General features: G+C 32.9%; 1 protein-coding gene across 6 annotated transcripts in view; it reads right to left on the bottom strand.

Annotated features, from left to right (window-relative positions):
* The window catches only part of LOC109326999 (uncharacterized ATP-dependent helicase YprA), a 13464-nt gene continuing 7386 nt past the window's right edge, over positions 3804 to 9881 (bottom strand). The window contains exons 15-27 of one of the 6 annotated variants that reach the window (XM_019559957.1): positions 9335 to 9442; positions 9078 to 9153; positions 7302 to 7438; positions 7034 to 7193; positions 6771 to 6950; positions 6517 to 6633; positions 6234 to 6389; positions 5741 to 5905; positions 5535 to 5647; positions 4883 to 5006; positions 4584 to 4679; positions 4065 to 4127; positions 3804 to 3977 (exon numbers count right to left, since the gene is read on the bottom strand). In XM_019559957.1, the coding sequence (XP_019415502.1) occupies positions 3954 to 3977; positions 4065 to 4127; positions 4584 to 4679; positions 4883 to 5006; positions 5535 to 5647; positions 5741 to 5905; positions 6234 to 6389; positions 6517 to 6633; positions 6771 to 6950; positions 7034 to 7193; positions 7302 to 7438; positions 9078 to 9153; positions 9335 to 9442 (1519 nt within the window). In that variant the 3' untranslated portion in view covers positions 3804 to 3953. Of the gene's footprint in view, positions 3978 to 4064; positions 4128 to 4583; positions 4680 to 4882; positions 5007 to 5534; positions 5648 to 5740; positions 5906 to 6233; positions 6390 to 6516; positions 6634 to 6770; positions 6951 to 7033; positions 7194 to 7301; positions 7439 to 9077; positions 9154 to 9334; positions 9443 to 9881 lie in introns of those variants that run through there. The other 5 variants (XR_002105305.1, XR_002105307.1, XR_002105306.1 and 2 more) reach the window with 5 other exon arrangements.

Here is a 9881-nt window from a genome sequence, read left to right on the forward strand (position 1 = left end):
TTGATGAAGTCAAAAGAGGAGAAAATTTGGGTTGTCTATTTGTATGTTATATTTATTTCAGACACATACATAAAAACAAAGGGGGGTCTACAAGATGGGGGGAGTCTACAAGATATGGGGAGCATACTCAAATCCTTCAAAGTTATATCTTATGAAGTATGCTAGATCAGAAAAATCAATTTTCAAAGGATGTTGGTTTGACATCATCAAAAAGGGGAGATTGTGAAGAAGGTCTTGCTCCTAGCATTGGTGTGGTTTTGATGAAGACATCAAGATCACAAAAAGAAGAAAAAGGAAGAAGACCATGAATACAAGATGATTGAGCTTCAAGTATTATTCATAGACTAAGTCTTCTTAGGTACTTCTATCCTTATACTCAATGTATAGTTAGTAACAACGCTCATAGAAAGTTAAAAGTATTTTTTGAAAAGAATTGAAAACTCTAAGAAAAATACTTTTTATATGCCAAGTAATGGGTTACTTGATCATAGTAACATGTTACAAGCATTGTGTGACAGTTGATAATAGTTTACTGGGATTACGTAATAGGTTACCTGAGTAAAAAAACAGTTTTTAAAAATAATTGTCACAGTATAACCAATTACCTAATCGATTACATTGTGTTGTCAAACAAGATTTTCAAATTTAAAATGAAATGTTTTCATCCAAACTCAATGGGTTTCACTCCAATCGTGTCTCAATCTTTTGGAAGGGTACCATGGCTTATTGGAAGCCTATTTAAAGGCATTGGAACACCCATTTGCATACATCAAACACAAAAACATTGTTGAGAAATTTCATAACTTTTGTAAACAATTCTTGGCACTTTCATTCAACCTTTGTTCTAAATTTTCAGAAGTTTTCTGAAGTTGTTTAAAGTGCAAGTTCTTAATTTTTTTTCTTAAACACTTTTCAAGAGCATTTTTTGGTAAGTATATTAAGAGTCAAAGGATTGCAAGTTATAGCATTGTCATATCTTGTAAAGCCAATTCTGCCATTATTATCATTCTTCATCATATTTTAAACTTATTATCACAAGGGTGTGGTGGTAAGGGGAAAAGCTTACTTGGAAAGGTTGTTTTCCAAGGGTGGGATATTTGTGAGTGTGTAAGGTACAAGGGTGTCGGGGAGAGAATTTGTAATTGCAACTCAAAGTATCTAGTGGAAAAATCTCTTGTATTGAAAGAGTACTAGACGTGGTCTTTGGTGGACAAGAAGGTGAACTAGTATAAAAGTCTTTGTGTACTCTTCTTCTACCATCTTCTTGTGCTTACATTTTGAGTTTAACTTGGTTAATTTCTGCAACAATATTTCGTTGCTTTACATTCTGATACATTGCATAAAAATTAGTTATTTCTCCCATCAACTAATTCACCCATCCCCATCTTAGTTGTCATCTTATGTAAACATCTTGAATCTTTTATTCAATTTGTCCTTCACTTCTGGACAGTCTTCTTTGAAGTGGCACTGTTTGTTACATTCAAAGCATACAAGAACACATTTCTCCTTTGAGTCTCACATCTCCTTGTCCATCTTCTTGCTTATGTGCTTTCTTCTGAAGACAATATTATATTTTCACATATGCTAGATTTTGCGACAGATCAATGAAAATTGATCTTCCTCATATTCTCCTTCACAATTGTCATATCACCCTTCTACACCTATGAAATTCGATATTCATTACAGTTCAATTCGACAAGACAATATATAGCATGAAACTCTTTTCCTAGCTACTACACTACAATATCAAATGTTTTTGGGTTGTATGATGTCAAATATAAAGTTTCACAATGATCATGACATTCTTCTATACATGTGAGAATACTATTCATTATAATTCAATTCTAAAAGAGCTTATATTGATTCAAACCCTTTTCCTAGATACTAGATTACACTCTCAAACATTGTTTAGTCTTATAAAGTCAAAGTCAAAGTTTCATATTTGTCATACTATCCTTCTACACCTACGAGAATTCTATTCATTACAATTCAATTCTAAAACAACTTATATGTATTCGAACCCTTTTCATTGATACTAGATTACACACTCAAACATTTTTTTAGTCTTATGAAAGCAAAGTTAAAGATTCACAATTGTCATATCATTCTTCTACACATATGAGAATCTTATTCAGTACAATTTAATTCTATAAGATCATATATGACTTGAAACTCATTTCCTAGATACTAGATTACACTCTCAAACATTGTTGAGTCTTATAAAATCAAAGTTAAACCTTCACAATTGCCGTACCAACTATCTACACCTATGAGAATATTGTATTCATTACAATTCAATTCTTCAAGACAATATATGGCTTGAAACCTATTTTCAAGATATTATATTACACCCTCAAACATTGTTGAGTCTTATGAAGTCAAAGTCAAAACTTCATAATTATCATATCATCCTTCTACACCTATGACAATTCTATTCATTAAAATTCAATTCTAAACCAACTTATATATATTCAAACCATTTTTTTAGATACTAGATTACAATCTTAAATATTTTTTAGTCTTATGAAGTCAATATTAAAGGTTTACAAATGTAATACCATCTTCTACACCTATGAGAATCATATTCATTACAATTCAATTCCACAAGACCATATATGACTTGAAACTCATTTCCTATATACTAGATTACACTCGTTAAACCTTGTGAAGTCAAAGTTACAGCTTCCCAATTCCCATACCATCCTTCTACAACTATGAAAACCATATTCATAATTCAATTCTAAAAGAACTTATATGGATTCAAACCCTTTTTCTAGATACTAGATTACAATCTTAAACATTTTTTAGTTATGCTAAAGGTTCTTAATTATTCCCTTCAAAAATCGGGAGCACATTTACTGTCCCACAACTTTGTGTCACTCCACGTGCCAAGAAGTGTGATTGGCCAGAAAAGTATTTAATAATTACAATTTTAACTTAATAATTTTTTTCAACCAATCAAAATTAATGGTACATGGAGTGGTACAAAAAATGGGACAACAGATGTAGTCCCTCAAAAATCAACTTACAAATAAAAACTATCACTACAAATGATTCAAGCTGAGTTAAGGGTAAATCTTGATATTGTAATAGCTTTTCTTTTTTATTTATTTTCTTAAATTTAATTTACTCATGGATAATGGTGGGGTAGGATGGAGACAAAAATAAAGAGTTTAAGGTTGATTTTCTTGATTTATTTTTAAAATATTTAATTTACTAAATTTCCAACTAATTTAAATTGCTTAATAAAGGATTTGTTTTTAATATGATAATGAAGAAATGGTTTTTTCTAGAGAAAATATGTAGATTGCTATATTGTTCCTAAAAAATATTGACAGTATAAGTTATTTTATGATCAATGTATCAACAAATATTCATGTATATTACTTCTATTTAAAAATAAATGATAGTTAACACACGAATGATAAATAATACACTAACAATATATTAAAAATTTATACCGTCAATGAATACAAATTAAATTCTTTAAACAGTACTCTCTATTCCATATCTTTTGATGTTAAATAGTTTAAGATGTAAAAATTTGGTACAAATTTAAGTAAATAGTCTAATTTAATGTGGATTAGAAATTAAATTAAAAAGGAATAGAGAAATATGAGGATGGAAAAAATGAGAAATAAATAAGGGCATAGTTAGAATACCATAAAAAAAATTAAAACATCAAAAGATATAAAACAAATGAGCATATAAGAAAACCTATTTATATTAAGCAAATAAAATAAAATTTCTAATCCAAATTCACCAAGCATTAATTGGAATAAAAAACACTTGCAAACATAATATATCCAATATTTATGCATTTTTAATATTATATTAATACTAAATTATTTACATGCAGTAACTGAATTACATTGAAAAGATTTCATATTCAACCAAAATAGAGACTCATAAATAGACTTCAGAATATAGTCAGCAGTCAGCACATGCCTTTATCAGTTTTCTGCATCCAGAATACCCTGAATGGGTAACATCTTTGGTCATTCAAGTAAAACTGGAAATGGAAATAATATTTTAAAATTTATGAGGTTCATTCAAGTCATTACCTTGATGATCATTATGGCTGAACGTTTGTGTAAAACCTCATTATACGAATGGCAAGCAAAGCTCTACAACATGCAAAAGCTTTATGAAAACTAAAGAAAAATCAAACTATCAATCTACCGCACTGATTCAAATTGCAGACTGCAACATGTGATGTGACCGCAATATTGTAGTTGTGGTGACCGCCACAACCATACTACACCATCATTGTGGTATGACACCAAATTACAATGATGCAGCCCATCAGGCTGCATCGCAACTACATTAGACCGTATTTGGGTTACATCAGGCTACATCAAATTCAAAAATATTTTTTAATTACAAAGTAATTCCCACCACGGTCAGAATCTGTATCGCAGCGGCCACAATGACCGCAATCACAGTAATCACAATCGCGACCACAACCTCAATTTAAAACATTAATCTACAATATCAATTTTGTTAACCAAAAATAACCCACTAGCTCAAATTGAAAAAAAAAATGAAGGAACTATTTTAGAAAAGAAATGTTTGATCCAGACCTGAACACAATGAGGACAACCTACTTCAGCTGAGCAGCAGCAACATGTGAGAAGCTCTAGTGCAGCTGTCAAGATCTTTGTGAAACAGGATTGAACCTATCAAACATTGCAAAAATATCACACATAAGTTAAAATTCTGCTATTGATTGCAGTTGGAAATTGTTAAGACAGAAACTACCAGTCTATTACAACAACAGTATTTATGATGTAAAAACATGAAAGTATCAAAAGGTATTGAGGATAGTAAAAAGAAAGGAAGCAAAAGATCATCTAAATTGCTAGGCTTTCACATTATTTACCTGTACTGAAATTCCACACCCTCCAGGATGTTGATCATATATTAGAATTCTTTCAGGGTAGTATCGATTATCACGAGGATCGGGACACTCAGAAGCCAAGTCAGACAAGTTGCATGTTATATGTCTGCAAACAAAGGCTTTATATAAGTATATAGACATAAAATTGATAGGAATTACACATGAATGAAGATAATAGAAGACATAATCTTGAGTTTTTTCTAAAATTATACTAGGCTGTCCATTTTCTTTTCAGAAATTACCCCAACCTCTTCTATTTACCATAAACCCGAAATAAAAGTTTTTAGATGCATCCATGGATGCATCAATCCCCTCTATTTAGCTTCCATGCAAGGGAAATAAGTGTAATTTATACAAGATTGATGAGCCAAGTGTAATTCATGAAAAATTCATGGACAGAATGATGCAATTTACTCTCAAATTAATGTGAATTAATGAGAAGAAAATGACAGAAATACATATGCAAGTAAGAATATTTAAAATGAAAAGAACTAAAAAGAGGTTAGCAAACTCACCCTCAACAAATGCAAAATATTTACCAACAATCTACAGAACTTGGATTTAATAATAAGACTTTTGTATAGCATGCTGAGAGAGAAACTTTAAAGTTGACATGTATAAAAAAGCAACTTACAAGGGAACTACATTTAAAACAGCATGTGAAGCAGCATGCAAACCACCACGGAAATCGTAATTCTGCTTGATCACTGCTTCTTTTATTGACTGTGGCACCGAAACCCAAGCTGCCTAATAAGAGGCAAAGAACATATCAACATTAAACAAACAGATGACACAGGAGGATAATTAAAAGAAAGTCATCCGAAAGAAAATTAAATCCACCTGCGACTCGTATGAATATTGAGGAAGTGTTAGGTCAACAGTCTCAAAGATTTGATTGCTTCCTCTCCAAAAACGATAAAAACCAAACCAAGTAGTTGTTACTTTGCATGCATGAGCTCGGGCATTTGTTTTTGGAGAGATGGTGCACACCATTGCTGGATAAGCCTGAGAACAGTAATAAGGAAATGATCTTTTTAAGACTTTGAAAATCACTAACATCATCCATCTGTAATAAGGTCCAAGCAGTACTTTAAAATTTAATGCAAAGGGAGCATTTTTTCTAAATTTATGGAATATAAGTTTCACCATTCCAAAATTCTATAGCAACGCAAAATACATTTTATATCACAGAATTTATAAAATGTAGTAAGCATGCATTTTTTCACTTCAGTAACACCCAGGCTTGAAAGTCACATTTAACTATGGTTATTAAATTATATGACTTATAAAGATAATCCAGAGGATCTCTATCAAAGAGAAGGATATTACATACAATATTACCCCCGACGACATGAATATCAGTGTAATCTCGAGTCTTCGTATAATACTTCACATCAGCCTTTTTGCAGAAAGCAATTTTGCTTGATAGATCTAATTTTTCAACCAAATAGGTTTTCCCCTGGCACATGTACACAGCACCTTCATATACCTGAATCAAGTAAAACATAAATAACCTTAATGAGGTCATGATAAAAGCAGATGACAAATGACCTTATTTCATCTACAAGGATAGTAAATTTCGTTTTCCAGAAATATCAGTAAGTGGAAATCACTACCTGGAAGAAAGCCTTGCTTTCCTCTATCTCTTCAAGGACTTCATTTTTTTCCTGATCGATGACACTATATCTTACAGCTTCTATAGCTCGGATCTTGACTGAATGCGAAGGTAATTTCTGGAACGGAGAAGGCACCATGAGAAAACAGGGGAGGGATACTAATCTTAGTTTTTCCAAATATTTGAGAGTTCAACAATAATGAATTCAACCAGAACAAACACACATAAAACCTGATTACTTAAAATCCCATATACCTCGGGACCAATGTAGTTCCATATTCTAGAAGAAGAATCTGATGACAGATCAGAACTCAAGAATCCTCTAGCCTTTAGAGAAATCAAAACACTCTCTAAGCAAGAACCAAAATACTGCTTATCATACTGCACACAGAGAGGGTGTTCATAAGCTGCACAGACCAAATGCTGTTCAAGAACCTGAACAATAGGCATACACCCTTCGACTTATTAAAATTCAATATAATTAATCTTAGAAATGAATAGGTATAGGAGATGAGAACCTGCTTGTTTTGGGAATCAACATGACAGCATTCTATTGGTCTTTCAAATAGTTTCTTTGGGTGGTTCATAAAGTATTGATCAAGAGGCCCACCAAATGCAACATATACAGCAAGAGATGGTCTATCTCTTCTCCCACCCCTACCAGCTTGTTGCCACAAGCTAAAAGTACAAAAAGTTTTGCAGGAAAATGAAAAGGAAATTAGATATTTCCAATAGAAGCTATTAAAAGGCTTGTTACATAAGGATATCAAGTAACTGGACTAATACCTTGCAATACTTCCAGGAAATCCTAGATGCAGAGTCACGTCAATCTCTCCGACATCAATGCCCAACTCAAGAGCATTAGTTGCAGCAACACCACAAATTTTGCCACCAAAAAATGCAGTCTCTATTTTCCTTCTTTCCTGTCAAAGTTCAACAACCAGTGTTGAGTCTCAGAGAACTATATAATGATCAAAATTGACCGACCCATTAACCACATGCAGCAAGAGAGTAAGTACTAAAAGGAGAAATGATAAAAAGGAGATCTATTTTATAAGGAGGTACATTTTTGTGCTTCTGTTGAGATTATTGAAAAAAATAGAAGATTGTGGAAATAATTTGAATATTTTATATTTGATTAAGGCTAAATATATGATTATCAAATCATATCATGTATTTATCTTTTGATTTTATTTCGCTAAAATTGATGGAGTCATGTATGGACTCTTCTACTATATATAGAAAAGGCTGAGTGAGTGTATACAAATCACTCAAGCAATTCAGATAAACTTTTTGTGTCTTTCATGTTGGTATCAGAGATCACATCCTCAAGGCATGGAAGAAATGGGGAAGTCCTAATCGTTCTGCTATCCTAGACATCCTGTCAACTAGCCATTATCTAGGATTGTTCATCGGCTCTTCCCAAACTCTTGCTTCTTTGTCCTATAACTCTTTGAGTAGTCCCGTTGTTCAACCATTCTCTCAAGGCTGTCCATCAGCATCAACCCCAGATATAGGTACTTTGCTCTTTTCATTGATGATTTTTCAAGATGCACATGGACTTATTTAATGAAAGAATCTTGAAAACTTTCTATCTTTCAAAAAATTTGCAATGAAATTCAAACTCAATTTGGCCATCCTATTTGGATTTTACGAAGTGATAATGCAAAAGAATATTTTTCTTCTCAATTCAATAATTTTATGACTTCTCATGGCATGATCCACCAATGTACTTGCCCCCATACACCACAACAAAATTGTATTGCTGAACATAAGCATTGTCACATCATTGAAACTGCAAGAACTCTTTTACTAAGTGCCAATGCACCTTTAAAATGTATATATAAAATGTAATTTATTTGTTGGTGTTAGATAGCAAAACAATAGAATGTGGATGTGGTTGCCAAACACCCACTGTAGTCGCAAGATCAAGATAGACAAGGGCACATCTCAATAAAGGGGAAGATGGTGATTGTTGTGCAATGATTAGAGGCAGGCATTGCGGCTGGACACACCACAAAAAAAACGAACTCGATGGAGGGATGCCTGTAATTATAAATTACTTAGAGAGTGTGTCAGGGCACTTGCTAAGCTAGGGTCGATGGGACATAAAACATTTGCGAGAGACAAGACCAATACTGCAGTTGCCTGCTAGAAAAGTCATCAGTAATGATCCGGTGATAGTGGCCAGTAGCAGACAACAACAAAAGTGCATTGATAGGGAACAAATAGACACTGATAGCTAACTGGCAAGTGCATGGTGACTTGTCAGCCATAGGGTTGGCTAGTCAGAGATGTTACATAACAGTGGACAACAACTAAAATTAGAAAGAAGATGCCCACAAGACATAACTGCAATGGAGAGTAGTATAATAATATCTGAACATAGTAGTACATTACACATCACATTATTTAGCCAGGAAGATAGATTATACAACAAATATTAAAAGGCCACTGCCCGGATAAAATGTGAAGGCTATGTTAGGCAGTCGATGACCAACATAAAACTTTGTCGAATGTCTATGATATAAAAAGAAAAACAAAAAAAAAAAGTAAATTGACCTCTGGAATGTAGCCACCACGATATGCACATATGGAATCCATCAGATGTGGGGCTGTCTCATGAAGAATCTCTCGTCTGTCATTCACAGTTATTCACTTGCATAAAAATCTTCCTTGAAATAAATAAATAAATAAGAATAAACTAAGGTTCCAAAATGGATATTCATAACAAGAACAGAATCTACGAAAAGCAAACAATCCTATCATAATATTGATTCTACTGAACTACGCAAGTGCATAAAATTGATTTGACATACGTATAGGATAAAACAAGCTCACAAAGTTTCCGTGATTTACAAAATGCAATGCAGCGAAGACCATGCTTGACCATTTCTGCAAAAAGTCGTGAAACATCCACGATTGGGCTGCAAACAATAGCAAAAGGGCACCAACATTTCAAAGTAGAGATATTTAAAAGCACTTAAAAACTGAAAGACAGATGCACATACTACTAAAAAATATTCAGTATTCACCGCTCTACAATTTTTGCAAATGTTAAATTGATTTGGTGCTGCACGTTATATTGAACATGGAGGATGTTAGGCATAAATCATGAGTCTTTATTTAATGAGTGTGGATCCACTTTCTCCAAAACTTACTCCCCATCTTAGCCATCAATTCTAGGGGTATCTAATGGTTTAGATCTACTAACTAATTCAAACCATTGGATTTTCCTAGAATTGATGGCTAGTATGGAGAGTAAATTTTGGAGTAAGTGGCTCCCTCCTCCTATTTAATTGCTTAAGCTTTTATTAGTTTGTAATTGACATGTAATAATAGCCTTTGTGACCAAGTGGTCAATAC

The sequence above is a fragment of the Lupinus angustifolius genome, chromosome LG14 (genome assembly GCF_001865875.1).
Source record: "Lupinus angustifolius cultivar Tanjil chromosome LG14, LupAngTanjil_v1.0, whole genome shotgun sequence".
Classification (NCBI taxonomy): Eukaryota; Viridiplantae; Streptophyta; class Magnoliopsida; order Fabales; family Fabaceae; genus Lupinus; species Lupinus angustifolius.